This window comes from Anarhichas minor, unplaced genomic scaffold (genome assembly GCF_050575085.1).
Source record: "Anarhichas minor isolate MPS153535 unplaced genomic scaffold, ASM5057508v1 ptg000018l, whole genome shotgun sequence".
Lineage (NCBI taxonomy): Eukaryota > Metazoa > Chordata > Actinopteri > Perciformes > Anarhichadidae > Anarhichas > Anarhichas minor.
In genome coordinates, this window is record NW_027466464.1 from 11,935,929 (window position 1) to 11,955,952 (window position 20,024).

General features: G+C 44.8%; 1 protein-coding gene across 1 annotated transcript in view; it reads left to right on the forward strand.

Annotated features, from left to right (window-relative positions):
* Positions 1-20,024, forward strand: part of LOC142952943 (nck-associated protein 5-like) — a 111,300-nt gene that overhangs the window by 50,464 nt on the left and 40,812 nt on the right. Inside the window, 2 exon segments of the mRNA XM_076094986.1 lie at positions 7,192-7,255; positions 15,898-16,031. Coding sequence (XP_075951101.1) covers positions 7,192-7,255; positions 15,898-16,031 — 198 coding nt within the window.

Here is a 20,024-nt window from a genome sequence, read left to right on the forward strand (position 1 = left end):
ATAGCATGCAAGAACATTGTTGGCACCTTTGGGCATAATGTTAACACGTTCAGTTCAGTTCCAGTCTTCTGTGTCCAACCGACCGCCTGACAGCAATTTGGATCAACCAATTGGCTTATTTAGCGCTCAGTGTGGCACAGCATATTGGTGAGATTTGAGAAGTGTGTGCATCAGCTTCTCTGACGTTCTTTGCAATCGACAGATTTTACTCTAAACTGTCTCAAACCCCTCCTTCCACACCTTTCCGACCGAATTGGGGAGGCTGTGTCAGACAATTTTCGTATCTTTACAAAACGGACAATCCGACAATCTTGGCGCAGACGCCATGTCGTTAAAAGTGGTTCATTTCAAAAACCCCGTCCTCATCATCCTTCTGACCCTTCTGATCCTTGAGATCTGCTGAGGCGTTTAAATGGATCTTGGCCGAATTCCCGAATCAGAAAAACAGTCTGTGTCTGAGTGCACCTCACAAAACACAGGTTAACTCCTAAATCATGAGGTAATTGTAGTTACCGGATTGAAAGAAGCTTTACTTAAACTCAATTATGTGTCAGAGTGTGTGATTCAATCGAGACAACCATCACTGGAACAACTTAAACACACGCACAGGATTATTACCTGTTGGAATCTGAGCGTGTGGCTGGGAATACCTTTAGAGCTGGATTTCAAAACAAGGTGTGTCTGAAGGTTTTTTTTCTCTTTGTGAGGAGTGAAACTACATCGACATATCTGTCTTCATCATATCTGTGGTCGTTCAGGTCCAGCAACAGTGCATCCTCTCAGTTTGGAGTCATCTCTTTTATGATTTGGACATAAAAGATTCAAAGTTGTGTGTGTGTGTGTGTGCATGTCTCCACATATCTTTGCCGGTGTGTTTGTACATGTGTGTTCATGCATGTTTGAGTGCCTCTTGTATGTTGGCGTCTAGCTCCGTCTTCGTTCTTCACGAGCAGCGCTGGTGTAAACCCTCTCGACAGACGGGCGGGCGGGTGCGGCGGCCATTTTTAAAGCACATCTGCTCATCCGCAATGTTTCCTTTCGTCTGGACGGGAATGCGTCTGTGGCTCGGAAACAATTGAGGTCAGGTCGTGCTCGCAGAATGAGAAAACATTTAGGGAGACAGACAGACAGGGCAGGGGTAATCCTTGGCGAGTGCATTCCTCAGAGCTCAGGAGTCTCGGAGGATTCCTCATGTCTGATTTTTGCTGCTTCGAAAGTTTGCAGATCCAGTGCACGCGTTTGGTTTTGGCCTACAAAATGATGCATTTAAACCATTGCCCTCACTCTGATTTTGCAGATAACTTTCCTACGCTGTTTACAAATCATTTTCACGCAATCTTATTATTGCATCCATCAATCATCTGCTCTGAAATCATTCAAGTCCCTCTTGTCAGAAAAAATACAGTAATGGTGCAGCAGTGTAATTAAGGCTCTCCTAAAGCGCTGATGTTATCACAGAGGGAAAGGATAAACAACCCAGAGCATTCAACATGTTGTTGACTTTGGATAAATCCTGCTAATCGCAATCATCTCAACTCGTTTGACTGCATTACTCAGTGCGGTGCACACTTGTCCAAACAAAGGCCAACACACGACTCCATACATTAGCAGGAAGCATGAATACGTCTCACGTTATGTCTTGGTGTTTAGATAACCCACATTGTCGCGAGACATTCTGGTGTCCAAAACAGCCTTTTTCTTAAGCACTCTTGTGATAGGACTATATTTGTCATCAACATCCTTTTATTTGTCATAGTTCAATATACATGTAATTGCATTCCGACATAGTATAAAAACAACGTACAGAATGTGAAGAATTTTCTTCGAAGCACAGAGAACAAAGCATGTTGATAAGAAAAGTCCCTTTTCATGAAGTAAAAACATTTCAAGGCCACATGGCAGCAAGGAAAGGCATGTGTTCTTTGTTTCTCTGCTCACAGCAGAACCTCATCACATTTCACCTCGTCAATAATTGATGGTCTGCCGTGGCGAGGTAAAGCTCATTGTGCCTGGCTGGCTGGCTGGGCGGGTTTGGTGTGTGGGGTGCTGACATGTGGCTCCTGTTTTTCCGCTGCCCTCCAGTGCAGACGGGGTCCGTGGCCGGAGGCGGGAGGTCAGGAACCAGCTGTGGGTGAGGCGGTGATAACAGGCGCAGGTCAGGCCGCCGTTCGGCATCTTGTTGGTGATTGATTGGACCTTCCTAATGCATCGGGACCGATTGAACGGTCACAGATGTGCGAGCCCCACCCCTCAGACGCTTGAAGCAGTGTTTACACTGCGGGCTGATTTTGATGCGGTCTCTGTGTTTGGGGTTTGACTGCAGAAAGGATCATTCAAATGTTAAAGAAACAATAATTTGATGATGTTGCATGTGATATTAAAACAGGGACTAATACAAGATGGTGAGGTTGGACGTGATGTATGCTTAAAAATGAACTTGTGCACAATCCTGAGCTGTCACAACTTCCAGATTCTAACAAAAGAATGAAATTAAGGACTAATCCATGTGGCGCCAAAACCTGATAAATTGGCTCAGTTTTTGATCTAAAACTATAAACTCTGACATGTTTAGAGCGTCAAGTTGACAAAGCCATTTTTCATCCCATCTCAACCTCCTGGCAGTTGTAACTCTGTTTTCCTGTCGGGCTGGGCTGGATGTTATAACTTATCAAACGCCTCGGTAAGCTCATTGTCCCACACTGGAGGCTGGGGTGAAATATTGGACGGGTGCAGAAGGTTACATAACACAGCAGTAGGCGGATTAAGGATGGGAATGACCACTCCGGAGTTGGAGCCAAAATGTAGCCAGAGTCCCTCTGAACAGGATGCCCTATGTGGGCCACGGGGATTGCGTGCGTGTCAGGGCTCTTAACCCAGCAGGAGTGCAGACACTAATACATAAATGCATGGCAGCTCTGCTCTCATCCAAACATTTATGCATCCCTGCCGACCACTCTGTGTACATTTGTGGTTCAGAACGATTGAAATGTTTAGTTCGCCGTAAGCCTCGATGACAATATTGGAAAGATGGTTTGCATCTTTTATACATCCTGATGCTTGTATTTATGTTGGTATGAGTAACTGCTGCAGGGAACAGGCTGAAGGATTATGTGGTGTTTCATCTGTTAACATACACAGAAGAGAGATTAACCACACTTGATAATGAGATGGTGTACAGTACTGCAGGGAAATAGGAAACCAAGAGACAGCTCTTTTTTTCTCTTTCATTATGTGCTTAACAGCAAACAATGTACAATGGATTAAACCACCTGTATGCAGGAGCCATGAAAACACAGCTAAACGTCTGCCTCCCACAATGCAGTTCAAAGCGCATGTGTCCAACATGTCGGCTCAGGTTGGCGAATGCTCTCGTTGTGATTGATCCTCCCTCAGCCCTGACAGATCGTGTCTTTGCATGCCGCCGACGTCGCCATAACGCTCTGAAGCAAACAACCGGCGCGTCGTCTCAGCGTGAGTTGGAGGAGGAAGCGTGAGTGGGGTTTGCACAGTGTCTGAGCGAGGAGAATGTGTGGAGGAAACGGGGTTGAGCTGCTGCCAATGCAACAAGGCTGGTGTCATGATCACTCTGTGCTGTCGGTCTTATCTCAAAGGAAGGGATGGAGAGCTTTTGATGCTGCTGGATTTGCATTTGTAATGAAGGGAAATGATTTTTGATGTGCGGGTGGACAGCAGATGGTGTCAACTAGAAGTATGAGAAGAAAACTTGTATTTGTATGCAAGCAAGGGTAGGAAGTTGCTGTGTGTTCATGTATAACATTGTGCTAAACCTTAACTTGTATCTTTAAAGTGTCCATTTTGAAGGAAGTAGCCTTGTTTTAAAGGTCCAATCAGTACGTTTTTACCTTAAATTCCAGGTGTAATGTCATAGAAGTGTGACATCCTATTTCCTTTTGCTGCATTACCGTTTGATGCATAGAAACAGTAACACCAGAGACAATGTGCGCGTGTGGAACAGAGGGGGGGTGTTCGAGATCGGGGCCTGTCAGCTGGTTTGGCTTGCTCCACTGAGGCTCGGCGGGGGTAAGGCCTCTGGTGCTATCAGGTGATTCCAGTTCACTGAGAACTGCTGGAGGTCCACGTCGACACTGCTCATGATTGGCTGTTGGAATTCACTCGGCCAAGCTTTAAGTTGGGGCTCAGAGAAGAAGAAAAACAGCAGAGGAGGAGGAGGAATGTATACACGGTCAACTGTCAGCTTATGCTTTCATCACATGCTCGGATATACGGGATAAAGGCATGGACTGTGGCCTGAAATACATCCCATTTAGTCACAGTCAAGTGTGAAATATACACGGTGTGCATACAGCGTAGCACAAATAGACAAACAGCTCGAGCTTCCAGTTCTCCTTTGCAATAAGTGGTTATTACAGACATTGCTGGTTGTAACTTTATGATTTTACGTCCAAATAAAGTTTATGTAATGTGGAAAAACTGTTGGCCAAGCAGTCTACCTGCTCGTCTCTCACCCAGACTTTATTGTTGACAATATTGTAACTGATTATATCAAAGTTTAAATATTGTTGTATAGCGTACACTGATATTGATTTTTTCTTCTTTATTTACGTCGACATTACACAGTACATTACTTTGCTCCTGTCTGTTCCTTCAAATCCATCTCCTGCAGGTGATCCACTGACTTTGGATCAGTACTGAATAAGCCCCATTCAAAACACCAGAACTATCCCGTTAATTATGATTTTTCCACCTTTTTTCCAGACGCCATTATAACATCGGTCTTTGCATCCTGACACACAATTTATTGGTGAAACATCTCGATGCAAATTTACAACTCAAAGCGGAATATATCGCTCTAAACATCTAATACAGAATACAGATGACTTTATTATTATTATTCCACATCAGCGCCAACTGGAGGCAAATGTCTCTGGTGAGCATCTTATACTAGAAGACTGTTTTGACTACCACTTGTGCCAGTTACTATAATTATATTTAACACAATGTCAAATTGCTCTATATTTGGCGATGATTTTCTCCGCGCTCAGTTGGCTCATGCTCCGTTGCTCCTGGAACATGCCTGTACATAAGTGGCCTGAAACTTAACCCCTTACAGGGCTGACGCTCAGCCATAACACAGACTGGAGGAATGCCAAGCGGGTCCTGCTAAGCAAAACAATATCTGCAGTGAGACGATCCAGACCCCCCCCCCCCCCCCCCCCCCTCCCTCCATTACCCATTTTTCTTCTTCTTCTCCAGGTAGTGTAATGGTTTGAAACATGCAGTGTGTCGTAATAGGTAGAGACACATTGTGTAACTGGAACATGAGTGTATTAGTCAGTCTCAGGTGTGGAGCATGCCGTCATACACTTTCACACACACACACATACTGACATATTTACGAGTGGTCACAAACACATGAACAACACCTTGACTTTAATGAATGTATGTTCCCACACCCACATTTATGAATGCACAAACACACAAACTTCTCACACGAGCCCAAATGTAGACACACGCACACACACCCACACACACACACACACCCAAACACACACCCCATGTCTTGCAGCCTTGCTTGACGTCCTCTCGGATTTGTCACCACCACACCGGTTGTTTCATATTTGGCGTGCCAGGCTCGGCTTTGCCTAATTCAGTCTGGTCCCATTAGAGTGGCAGTGGGAATGGCTTCCACCGGCAGTTAGTTATAGCTCGGAACGCTTTCTTCAGTCCAGACAGTGGATTCATCCATCAACCAAACATCCCCAGCTGCCTCTTAATCACCAGGGGTTTTTCTGAGACAGGTAAGCCGCTCAGAAACAATGATGTCTTGTCAAAGGCGCGGAGGAGATGTTAGTCATGAGTTATTTTGGGGGTTGGGGGAGGTTGACAAGGGGTTTGGGAGTCTGCTCCAGTGAAGAAATGTGAAAAATGTGCAGGTGATTGTGATTACTTGTGGCTGTCTGCTGTATACACTCCTTTATTAGGTCCCGTGGTCCCATATTAGGGGGCTTTGTGTGTGTGTGTGTGTGATGTATTATTGTACTCTTGTACAACAATACTTTGACAGCAAACGTATAAACTTCCATCCTAGTTTTCCTGTCATACACTGTAGATGTCTAGATTTTATACTGTAACTTTTCTGTTTAATCATTTCTACATGCTTTATTGACTTTTATTCTTTTTTGTGGTCGATTTTTATATTTTTTGTTGGAATATTTGTACCTCATATTTGTTTTTTGGAAGCAGTATGTGAGCAACAACACAAATTCTTTAGGGGCAACAAAGTATGTCTCATCTTAAATATTGGCTAATGAATGCATTCATTCATTCATGCATACCTAATGCCATGTATGTAAGGGGGATAATCGGCGGACATCATGTGCCCCTTGTGTCAAAACAATGTGTTGACATTTAGAGCACCATATTTACATCTTTATGAATGCTAATGCAGAATTTGACTTTAGAAATAATGATGTTCTGGTCTTTAAGCAGCTGATTGTAAAGATTCGAGCAAACGTTTTCCTCTGCAACACATCTGTTGTACTTTCAGACACTTGCAGAATGACAAGCTTTCAACAAACAGTCTCATCTCTGACTGTCAGATGCAGGCTGGTTTGTCCTGGAGCAGTGTCTCACTTGTTTTCAGTTGTGATACCTCAGGAGGGGCCATGAAACAGGGCTCTTTATTATCCGTGCTAGTGTGCCAAGATTTATCCCATTAAAGTCTGGAATGCCCTCACGTGGGAAACGGATTGGACGTGCACAGTCTATTTCTTTGTTTTGCCTGGTTCACATGTGTGTGCGCGTGTGAGAGTCTGTTATGAGTGTGTGTCAGCGTGTAAGGTCTGGCGCGAGGATGCCCTGCTTTTTGTTTCCTCTGAGCTATTTTTGTCCAGACAGAACTGCAAGCTCTCTGTTTTGCGTGGTAAGCCGACGACCCCGTCTCCTCCGTGTGTGTGTGTGTGTGTGTGTGTGTCTGCTGATTTTCTGGCAGGCTTGTGAGGATTCTCCTGTTAAGCAGAAGATAGACAAAGACGAGGCTTGTTTTCCCCTCGACTAGAATGACATTTTTGAGAACAGAAACGGAAAACTCAAAAATATAAGTGCCACTGAAATGCAAAAGTATTTGTGTCAATCCCGCCTGTGTCACCCACCAAACAACGATCACCCGTTGACTCACTCTTATTTTCTCTCTTCCCTCTTCTCCTTTAGGGAAAAGCTGGCCGTGGCTCGCCTGCAGAGGGAAGTCGCACGGAGCAAGAGCGAAGGAACAATGGTAAAGTACAGTGGAACTGCTCCTCTATAATCTGCGCAATGACAAAAAAGCCACAGTGTGCTCACTTCACACACACCCACACACACTGTCAAGCTGTGCCGAGCCATCACATCGGCCAAAGTCAATCTTTGGTGTCTCAACACTTCCTCTCTTAATCTTGAAGAGGACTATCCTGCAGAAATAAGGGCATAAGCAGTTATTCTTCAGCCATTTGGTTCAATACTAAACAGTAGGTCGGATCAATTCCAGGCATTCTGCAGGAAGAACAGGTACTCCGATGCATGGTCAGGTTGTGTTACGTTCTAAAGCCTCAGCTGGGGCTTAAACGGTCAAAACTGCATTTTGCTAAGCTTTACTGGAAATTGCTGATACTCTGGTTTCAGTTCTTGTAAACGGGGGAAAGAATTCAGGAGGTGGAGATCTACCGATGTGTGTGTGTGTGTGTACAAGAAGTGCCTATCTTTATTTGTCTTTGTCTTTGAACGTGTGCGTACTGTACAGTAGGGAGGTCAGAAAGTGAACCACATGATGAAGCAGAGTGGAGCTCAGCTGATTGCAGCCTCCGAGCAGAGGCTCCAACCGCAGGCCCAGCTGTTAGACTGCACCCCAGTGACGCCTCCGACTCTCTTTATGGCAGCAGGCCTGAAGCAACAGCACACAAGGGCTGGTGCGCTGTGAGACTCTAACACTGTTTCGTGTGATTCTCTATTGTTCCCTGAAGGAGGAGCGCTTGTTTTCTCTGCTCGCCTCTCCCCACGGTCAGGAGGTCAGATCACAGGGTCAGATACTCAAGATTGCTCAAGGGCTCTTCAGCACGGTAGATTCCTGCCGTCATGGAGGCTTGAACTTAGTTTTGACACAGAGATATGTTATGAGGTGATGAAGAAGCAAATCTACTATGCGAACGTTTCTTCATGTGAAAAATTGACTTTAGTTTTGCATCAGTTCATCAATGTAAACATTGAATACAATGGACTAATGTAGGGAAAATAAGTCAAGTGATGGTCCTCCTTTTCCCCTGACCTTCTGGTGACTCTTCCACTACTGTCATCACTGTAATGTACGTGTATGGGAAACAAGAAGGTGCCGTATTGATTTCTACAGTTGGTAGATATACTGCAGATGAATGGAATGCGTGACCGTCGGAGTCATTTGGGAGTTGTATCCAGAATGATGGATTGTAGGAATAAACCTGACTAAACTGATCAGTTCAGGTCACTTTTCACACCTGTGTGGTTCACCTCATCCAGACCAAGGAAAAGATGATAGACCACAAGCCCAAAACATCTTTTCACCTTCAACTCGTAGCATTTGTGCTTCACTTTTTTCTTCTCTTTGGTACCTGAGTGTACATAATATAATTCAGTTTGTGTCCACACCTCACTGTGTCAACACTTACCTTGCATCCTCTGGCATCAACGTAGACTTGAGAAAAATATATAATTCACCGCGCTGTGAGACTCTGTGAAGGCCCAGCTCTCAGACTCACGCGAGTAGTGGCTGACATGCTAATTATTACTTTAGAGGCGTGTGTGGACTGCTGTCTGCGCATGCACAGCGCGGAGAGAGAGAGGGATGAGTTATCTGTGCCAGACAGGAGGAGGGTGAGGGGGGGTGGATGGAGGAAGAAAGGGAGGAGGGGGATATCACAAAGCTCCATTTGAAATTGGGATTATCCCCGTCAGAGTCCCTCTTGCACTCTCTCTCTGGCATTCCTGGGAGGCTTCGGCGCTCAGGCACGGTTCTTCAATAGAAATGAAAAAGAGACTGCTGCATCAAGGAGATAATTGTCAAAGTGCTGGCGGTGTGCAGTGGGAACTGATCACCAGCCACAGCCTGTGCCCCGCAGACCCCCACACCCTGACGCCCACTTCTATGCCCACTCGCTTCCCCAACCCCCATCTTCGCCTGCCAAGGGGCTAACCTAGAGAGAGACGGATTAAAACAGCCACAGACTTTTGAAGTGGCGCTACCCCCTCCTCGGTATCTGATGCCCCTCTTTAACAGCCTCTGTTCCCTGCCTTGGTCTTTCCTCTCTACATCCATTAGTGTCTTCTGTGTAACGCGATCAGAGACACAGAAAACGACAGAGCCACCCATTGCTGCTTCTGCTGAGGAGCTCCGCAGGGACACGTTCTGCCGAACCATTACTAGTGCTTTGTGTTGCAAAAGAATGTTCGAGGCATCTTTATGATTGCGCAAGGCGCTTGCACACACTGCTACAGTTGTGAACCTCAGGTCTTGCTTGCACAGTTATACAGACGTGAGTGTAAACGAAACCGCATTAACAACACAGTTTACTGAGGAGCGTATGTTTTTAGTGCAAAGGAGTGCAAAAGTACAACACTCTTTTGTTGTTTATCATTTGGGAGAATCTCCATTTGAATAATTCTGCGGGCAATCAGTGTTTAAGTTCATAAGGTGTGAATCTGCAGAGTATTTCACCACAAACATGGCCACACAAGATGCATTTGTTATTAGTTCGGAGTGATATGGTCTAACAAGTGCCAGATCTGTGTCTCTTAGACCGCCGTTTGTTCCTTGAACTTTATATGAGAGCTCGGACATGGTGCTTTTGGCGCGCTCCGCAGAGCGCCATCTTTAAAACTCATACAAGAAAAACAGTGGACTTCCCGTTAGGTGTTTGATAGAGCACAGGTCACGGTTTATTCTGTGAGGGCCTCGGTTTCTTTCCAACAAGCCTGCCCTGTCTGTCTGGAGTGAAACCGCTCATTCACAGCCTCATCGCTGCTGTAGGTTTTCTCTGGAATTCCTCACACCCCAACCCAGAGGCGTGGTACAGGGCAGGGCTGCTCTCTGTCTCCCACTCTTGTTTGATGCCACTCTGAAGTGCAATCCAAGTCCGTCAGGAGCAGGATGCCGGGTTTCCTGTCGGGGAGAAAACAGAAGTGCACATGCAGGCTTGTAAAGGCAGCAGTGACTGCACCGCTGAGGGGGCTGGGCTCTGCATTTAAAACTGCTAGATTACGACTGCTGGAAACGGCTGTCTAAACAACGAGAAAATCTCGCTGTGAGAGACTTTATTTTTCTTTGGGTTTTGCGGACGCTCACTGATATCTGAGCTTAAACAGATATGAGTCTCACACACACACAGTTATTTCCCGGGACGTTTGGGTTGATTACGGTGTTTGATTTGTTCAAGGCTGAGTGAAGCATAAGAACGATGAGGGGAAAGGTTTTTGGCTTGAACCTTTCTTAATTGTGTAACTTGCTTATTTAAAAATCTGATTTCTCCAGAGTGTTTCATGTAGAAGTAAAGATAAGAATGGAGCTGCTGCATTTATGAATATAAAGTGGGAGCGGGTGGCACAGTATGCTAAAATAGGCCCTGGAGCCAAGATGGCAATCCGCTGAAAGCAGATTTCTTCTGTGCTGCAGTCTGCAAGATTCATGTGACATAGTTTGTAACATCGCATCAAGGAAAATGTACTTGTTTAAAGACTGAATGCCCTCTTTAATAAGCCATTCATTAACACTGTTTCAAGTAAATATCAGAGAACTGGCATCTTCACTGCATCTTCTCCTCAACTGGGTCAACTCTTTACAAGAACCGGTCTGGATCGCTGTACAGCATGTAACTCAAAGACAACAGATGTTGTTCCTGTGCAAACTGAGCCAAAGCTCTCCTAGTTGAACAGGCAGGGAAGCCACACTGGGACAACAATTGTTTGGCAGATACTGTAAGAGTTAGGGCTATCACTTGACATAACCATGGTGTAATTAGTTAGTGATAATTAGACCATATCATGGTCCGTTTGACAATGATTTATTAGTGTTTAAACTACCATAAAAAGCACCTTAAAGATATTTTGTAGTGTGCTTCCAGCAGATAAAGAAAGGTTTGGAGGGGCTCCCAGCTTTAAAAGACTCCGGTCCTCATGGAGATCCAGCACTGAGGGACCTTCATAGAGTGTTTCTGACAGCTGTTTGGAGGGTGTGTGACAGCGTGGAGGTCTGGGGACCAGAGGGGGGACTCAGGTGCTGTCTCTGCAGATTGGCCTTATCAGCCACGGACAGTGGCGACGGCCGAGATGGGGTCCCCCCCCAGCGCTCGGCACATTCACCGGGTGACGAGCGCTGACAGCCAGGCCCAAATCGCATCTCCACACCGTCTCTTTCACCCACTCTCCAGAGCGTGTGACTGAATGACTCTGAGTGCGTGGGTTGGGTGGGGGAGCTCCCTTGGCAATGATAAATGGGCCTCACATATGATTTAGCATATTCCTGGGGTGTGTGTTGTATTTGCTATAGTGCCTGCGGCTGTCTGAGAGAGAAGAGGTACACTCTAATGTAGTGGCTCTCCATGATAATTGAATTGATGGAGCCCTGGGGGACACGGATTTCTAGTGAATAAAACACTGTTTTGTTTCTATAACAAGTCATCCCAGAAAGCAAATGTTCCAGTAGACCATAGCTAATATCATAACCTGAAAGTGCTTTGAGTGGCACTTTTTTATCTCTTCACTTTGGTTTGTCTTTAGCGTATCTGACCTGGTATCACATATGTGTGCCATGTGGCCAAATCCTCCTCATGTTACACTTTCATTTGAATTGCTGACGAGGATACACACACCCACACACCCACACACACACACACACACACACACACACATGCAAACAAACAGCCGAGTGGTATGTTTTATTTATGAATAAAGAACCTGCGCGGTGTATTGTGTCCCTGATGTTTGCTTTAGCAGCGAGCCAGAGATCCGCTCCCGGCCCTTTGATTAGGCAAAGAGCTCCAACAGCAGGGGGTTTCTGTGTAATGAAGAGATTATTGAGCCCCCTGAACTGTACCCCAAACCCTGCATGGACACTATACAGTTGCAGATGGACAACAGACAGAATCAGAGCCACAGTGATGGCCACGCATACTGTACACATGCACTTAACCTGATAACTGCAGCTCCTCTTTTATGGGAGACAGCATGCAGGCACAACAGGGAGAGGCAGAGGCCTCTAATTAATTTAGAGTCTTCTGTGGATCTTGGAGGGTATCGGGGGGGTTTGAGTCTTCTAGTAATTCAGCTCTGATGAATACCATTACCATCTAATGCTGTCCAATTACAGAGGCGAGGTTTATTCTGGGCTCCACTGCAACTAATACAATCGTAGACATATGTCGATATAGAAGTAAGAGAGAGGAAGCAATATAACCAAGTGGATGTTACAATATAACACGGTTTCTCTTTTATTTCAATACATGTGGTGGATTGAAATCAATAGCTATAGTCCATTCAGTCTCCAGCTTTACATGGTGGTGATAAATTCAAAGTCATATCTAGATGGGTACATTTTTGTTATCAACCAGGAAATGAAAGCAGCCTCGCTTGTGACGGAGGTCAAATATAATCCTGAAACGCCCAACCTGGGCTTGTTTCAGATATATGGCTCAGTAGAGCGGTGTAAAACCCTGCCCGGGACATTTTTATGGATTACTTAGCCTATTCCATTTGATATTGCTTTTTTTTTTCTCCAACCATTGTATTGTTTGTTAGAGCTGCTTTGTTAGCGCTGCAGCTGCCAGTTTTACTCCGGTAACATGTTGCCCTCCACAGGAGAAACAGGGCAGTGCATCTCCTCCAGCCGAGGCCTGAACAGACGGCAAAGTGAGAGGATTATCTCCTCAGTCTCTGGTTTAACTAAAGTAAACGTTCTCACAGAAAGTTGCAGAGCATGTGTTCATCACATCCCATCTCAGTGTTGACTTTGAGATATCTTCCCAGGGCCTTGCTAAAGGCGTGTTGTATTTGTAAGGCTTATGAAAGAATATGCTTTCAATTAGCATGTTCTTTACCGCACGAAGAACAAGTTATGAAGTTGGTGTAGACAATAAACATTTCAACCAAGAAGAATTGTAATGTATTGCTAGGGTTTTCTGGCCACATAAAGATATGGTAATGTTTGATTTAATGGCCTTAGGTCTTGTTAAATTGCCAATATTATATATTGAACAAAAGCAATAGAGGGCTTTTACTCCAACGTAGACCATAAATCCTGTCTTGTTATAGCCGTTGGCAAGACTCTGTCAGCCGACATAGTGGTCGGTGCTTTATGCCGGGGCGTTAGTTCATGTGGGCTTAAGAATCAGGACTAAAGCTACCGTGCTTTTGTGAGAATCTATGCCAACTCGCTCAACAATACTGTACACAATAATATGTGCGATGCCGCAAATAAAAACTCTTTGTGCTTGTTTGCATTGAGAGGAGAATCAGCTAACCGACTGGATGCTGGAGGTTTCTCTTGTAATTAACAGCTTTTAATGCATGTTTGTATCATTAAAAACATATTTCCACCCTTATGGCTTGAGGAAAAAATCTCTGCGTGGAAGTATATATTAGTAATATGCTTACATAATGCTGTCTGCCTTTACGAGCTGCCTTTTTTCATCTCTTGGCCCATTTTTCCATAAAGAGAGAAGGTGAAGAAGAGCCAGAAAGTGGTTGGTTTTGGTCCAGATAGGTCCAGCTCTTGGCAGGGGGATGTACTACTTTATGCCTCTGTACGTCTGGATTTACAGCGGCCATTACTCCTGACAGGGAGAGCCTCCCTGTTGTGTAAAGAGCCGCTTCACATAGTAGCCATGGATTTATAGCCCCAGTGAGAACCAGAGCTGGTTTTAATGGTGACTTGGGTTTAATATTCTCTCTCCTGGACCGACTCACCCAAATACAATCTGCTTTTGTGACAGAATTCCTGCCAAGGAGCAATGTATTGTAATGAAATATGATTGTTTATTGGTTGTATTCCAGGCAGTATGGTCAAAATGTTTTAAAATGTTCGGTGATTTAAAGGCTTTCCAGTTGTTTTGGTATTTTTCTTTGCAGTTTAATTTGATGGTGTAGTTTAAAATCATGGCAGCACATTTTAATGATACACTGAGCAAAAAGACAAACATCATGAGGATGTTCTGTCTATACTCCAATCAGTGTCCCTCGTCCTTTCACGCCACTAGATGTCCCCATAATGCTTTTGTGTGAAAATGCACTTCAGCATCTGCAGCCGTACACTGAATAATCACACAGCTTTGTTGGTGCTTACCACGGACCTAAAGATGAGCTACGAGGTTAGAAAAAAACATTTTAATTCTGTATAACCGACTGAAAAGTCGTCAGACTTTGTTTACACACCGGACAGACTTTCTGAGCAGTCACTGATTTCACCTTTCAAGTCAGATAATGATTATCTTTTACCAACGACTTCTTTTGTCAGGCTCCTAAATGTATAGCTGGAGAATGTGCACCTCAAATCCAAATCTCTTATTCAGCAATAACTGCATCTTATTTTGCAAAATAATCAACTTTTTCATTTTTTCCCCCAGCAATCCCGTTACTCTCTTACCAACTTCCAGTTATTTAAAATCTTATATTTTCAGCTGATATACCTGACAAGCTGGTGACAGATCGTTCAGCACTTAAACCCATTGCGTTGTAATATTCAGCAGCAGGAGATGCTCTGTGTAGCGGCTCTGAGAATAACTGAATGTCAGCTAAAATCCTCAGCCTTGCTGTTAGCGATCGCTCAAAGTTCCTCCGCAATTGTGTCGCTGAAAAACTCCCAATGCCAAATCTTCCCCAACAGAGCCACTGTCTTTGAAGTTGGGTTTGAGGCGAGGACGTTTCTCTCGTTTGGTAGCAGGTGGCTGAGGCCATCAGACGGAGAAGCGTCCAATTAAAAACTGAAAAGAGCACTTCTATTTTGGAATGGTCTCTGGTGAAAATGGGCAGACGATATGGTGATCTGTGGAGACCTTCCACACCACAGACGTTGGAAGATCCTCCTGAGGATAATGGGGTTAACTCGCACCAAACCAGGCTCCAGAGAAAACATCCATAACACTTAAGAGCACTTAAATGAGCTGAAGAAGTATGTAGAAAGGTATGAAATCACAAATGAAATCATTAAATCTTCAGTTCTATGAGCTGCCTCTCACTAACGAGCTCTAGATTCAGAATTCAAAATCCATTGAAGGTTTAATTAAAGTGAGGTCATATTTACTCATCCAGCAACAACATTGTAAGAATAAACCGTTTGTGTGTAGGGGAAGGTAGGAGAGATGGCTGCTATCCGTAGTTATAGTTATGGTAATAGTTGTAATCGTTAAGGTGGAAGCACAGCAATGAAATGAAATGAGAAGTGAGAGCGCAGAGAAAGATTGAAGTGTGCAACACCAAGCTGATGTTGTTTGACATTTAGTGTGAACTTTCTGTCGCAGCAACAGAGGAAAGGGAAGGTTCATTAAGAACATTTCAAAGTAACAACAAACTGTGGAAGTAATGCCGGTCTGGCTGTTTAAATGTCATCATGCCCTTATTCTTTTATTTTCTCTCACGCCTGAAGCACGAGGAAGAACCGGATGACCTGTGTTGGATGTTCGACAGAAGAAGGATGTTTGGGGACTTTTTTTTCATCAGCGATTGTTTTTTTGATGATCATGATGTTGAAATATTCTGTTTTCACTTCCCTTCTCCAAGGAGGGTCAGCAGCAACAATGACATCCCTGGAGCTTTCAGGGGCTTTCGCTCCAGCACCATAAACATATGACTTCGGGATGTTCTTTTGAGCCTTTAGGCCACACACCACTGACAGATCTTTTTTTTTTTTTTTTTGTGTGTCCACAGCGAGAAAAGCTGATCCACGAGCTAGAGGAAGAGCGACGCCTGCGACTGGAGAGCGAGAAACGTCTCCGGGAAGTGACGGAGGAGTCAGAGCTGGGACAGGCGCAGATGGTTTCACTGCAGCAGCAATTCTCCAGGTAAAAGAGCCTGAAAGCAGAGAGCGCATTTGACGTTATTGAAGAACTGCAGTGAGCATTAAATCCTGTTTTCCTACTCGTACATGGATAACTATTAATCAAAATCAGTGGACGTAGCAGACTTGATCATCTCATCCATTATATGCTGGGATAGGATCCAGCCCTCTGTGACCCTGTGTAGTAGGTTGATCTACTCAGGTACTATACACCTTTCCAGACAATTAGAATCAAACATTGCTTTCAGGCCATGGAATGAGTTATGATAATGAATATCACTAGCTAGAAGCGAGATAAAAGCTACATCACAGCTCTCCCCATCTCTCTCTCCTCACATGTCCTGTCATCTCTCTACCTTCAGCTAGTAAATAAAGTCCAAATGCACCAAAAATATGGATCTAATAAACATTTGGACCACGCAAAAACTTTCCATCTCTTTTCAATAAAAGTCATTGACTTTTGGCAGCAGTTTCCTGGAGTCACCGCTTTGTCTTAATAACCTTAGAATCAATATGGCGTTCTTGCCCTTGCCTCATTTCTTTGTTCTTGCCATTTCGTCTGAGTACGTCGGTGATATTTCTCCAAGTCACTTCCCCTTGTCGTCAGCAAACGATGGGTTGATGCATTGCGTTCTCTTCAAAAAGGGAGAACTCCTAAAGCGTGAAGTGCTCAAACAATGTTCCTGTCATAACTTCAGTAACCTCTAATGCATGAGCTGCTCCTCCATCTCGCAGCTGCTGAGGTGTGACAGAGAGGGCCGGCGAATCAAGAGTTGGAGCCGGGTTGATGCCTTAATTAGGCGATAGGCATTCAGTGCTTTAAAAAAAAAAAAAAAAAAAGAGTCTAGAGGATTTCACATTAACTGCTTATCTTCTCATTAAGTTGGTGGAGAAAATCCTGTAATGGTCCCAGTGCCGTAGTGCAGATGAGAGCAGCGTCACCGCCAGGGGAAGAATCAAATACTTAAGAGCCATTCCAAAGATGTATCGCACATTTAAAATATTCCTTTGAAGCCTCTGAATTGAACTCAGTGGTGTTTCTCACTTACGTCCTAACATCCTTTTACAGTTTACAGCTCTTATCACATGGCTTTAGCTGCAGTTTTTTAGGGTATTTCTCCCAACTTCTCTTTGTTTGGTATGTCAGTAGAGGTCCATTCAGGATGTGACCTTTGAAATGATAGTTTACAGGTTACAATTTCCAGTTGGTATATCATGACTTCCTGTTCAGTCGGAGGTAAATATCCGGTGTAAACTTGTGTGAACCAGTTTTGTGTTTTCAACAGAGCACCTGTCCACGTCTTGAAGTTTCTTTACTGTGCAGGATTGTACTATCTCGCTGTCTGATCTGCGTGCAGACTCATTGTGTTCCCCGCACACCTCGCCAGGAAAAATATTTGTGGAGTACATTCGCTCCTCGGGTAAGACTCTTTAAAGGGGGCGGATGTACTGTAGTGGTAAATTAGTAGATGGGAGAGCAGCAATATGAGAGTCCATGTCTTGCAGCAAGATAATGCACTGCAGTTCTATTAGGTGGGAAATGTATAAAATATAAAAGCTTATCCCTGATTGGGTCCTGCACAGGTCCCCATGGAGACAGATGAATTTGTTGCCATGGCAAGGGTCGCCCAGATGGATTGTTCTCATTGGATGCCGAGCGGCTGCTGGCGAGACTGTGGCTCTGCATTATAGACAAAGATTCCATTATGTCCTCAAAAAGCGATTATCGAAGAGGGGACGTTCACCCGATCTCGCCACCTCACTCAGCCGTTGTCATTCCAGTCGCCTTGCTCATTGTCATCGTGCTGAATTGCTGTAATTTCCGCGCGCCGCGTTGTCAGTGTTTTTGTGGCTCCTGGGGGAACGCAAAGTTCAGCTGCTTCCCTTCCACAAGTTACAAAGATATCTCCGTCCAGCTCCGCACAAACGCACTAACAGGATTTCAGTCTCACTGTCGAAGTCTTAATCTTTTGTTCAAGCGTTGCTGAGTGTACCAAGCAAGCGTCTGCGCATGCCACCGACATGTGTGTGGAGTGTGTTTACGCGTACCTGGCCCTACAGTGGATTAACACGCTTACATGGCAGCCAAAGATCGGTGGCTCTTTGCCGTGGTGGCAGATGGGACATCAGTGAGGTCACTTTAATTAGAGACTTACAAGCCAGAAAACAAAAAGATAACTCGGTCTTCCCATGAACCTTTGCCCCACTTGCGTCTGCTGTTTCCAGTTATTGGCTTATGGATATACATCCCACACACATGAACTGCTTCATATGTGAGCACACTCACTGTCAACCATGTGACAGCATCCGTGTCTCTACTGCTCGTGCTCAGAGAGGCCTTCATCATATCTCCTGATTGATTTAGGCCTGCATTTGTTGCACATTAGGGGAATAGAAACCTCACTTAATCAAAGTGTCTTTTGAGATAACGCCCGCAAATGATGTTAAGTGGACATCCAATCTTTGAAATAGACTAGAATCTGTTTGACCTCAGGCAACAATTGATTTGCGTATTGCTAATTAATTGAGGTTGTGCTTTGAATCATGAGGATGGAAATGAAATCAGGCTAGTTACAGGAGTACCAATTTGAATGATGAAAGCCAGCCAAGTGTTAGAGCAAAGCTATCAAACATTATGCAGATGAGTGCGTTAAATGGATTTCTCAAACATTGCCAAAAATAGGGTCCAGTCAGATTCAACTAAATGCATTTTTTTTCAGCTTGGTTCGGGAGACAGAGGTGTTCTGTGATGATATGAGACAAAAGGTAATGAGCTGCTTGGAGTTGCACTTGGCATCACACACACGAACAAACGGGCATATCCACAACAAAAAGGAAAAGATCAGACAGTCATTCTTGAAGCCAGACGGCCTCCGGGGAATCTCAGCTTCTTACAGCCTTTGTTCGTGTGTGTTTCAGTACGTCCCTGTAACACTTACTCTTTTTTTTGGGCAGGGGGTGAATGTAAGGCAGGGATCGCCAAAACGGGAACAACTGGCTTTTCTTTTTCTACTTTCATCCGCTTAAGAGCTCAATTTGCTTGTGTTTTCACGGCTGAGATCAGAAAGGCTGCATTCCTCAAGTGACTGGCCATTTAGCTCCAGACATAGGTGTACACACACATGCTTATGTCCACACGCCCTCCCCCAACCAGTTGGGCTTTTAGCCTGGTGTGGGTCACATGCCCAGCCCCTCCTGACTTGGGTCAACCCCCCCAGGGCTTCACCACCACTAGCATGGTCTGCCGTCATTAAACTCCCAATGGATTAGTGGGAGACTCCAGCCCACAACCCAGCAGCCTCCTCAGCCCACCCTGGACGTCCCACTACTCCATATGGGAAAGACATTTAGCAGCCAGGGCAGGACAGAGAGGAACAGAGGTGAGAAAAGATGGGGGCGCGACCGAGAGCAGCTCTTAAAATTCTGTTGTCTTGTCGTTTAACAAACGAGAACAGAAAATGAAATGCATGTAGAAATATAATCCATCGAGGGCATTTGGACGTCTATCCAGCAAGGACGCTCTGGCGTCCACATCCCCTGCCCTTCCTGTGTGACTACTCTCAGACAGGATGACCGGTGAGCAGACAGGAACATGGGGGCCACTGGGGGCCCTGCGTGGCCTGAAGATGAGGGAGGCAGTTTTCAGGTAATGAGCAGAACAGCGATTTCATTTTGTCTGTTAACAGAACTCGGGACAACTTTTTGAGGCAAGCTGTTTGGTTTCACCCTGCGTTTTGTTTTGCTTACCATACTTATCCTCTTAAAGACTTTATTGTAGTCAGTCCTCTGGCTGCTGTGGAGATTAGACACTTCTAGAAAGGGAAAAGCAGAGGCCTTTTGTTGGCTGCTGCTCACAAGTCTGCTCACACACCAAACACAGAAGCTCGGGTTCGATATCTTGACGTCTGTGCTGCCTGCTTGTTCTCGGATTTATCTGGGTTTTTGTGTTCTCTGTAAGGCTTGCGAGGTAAACCAGTTTGCTTAAGATAGTTTAGAA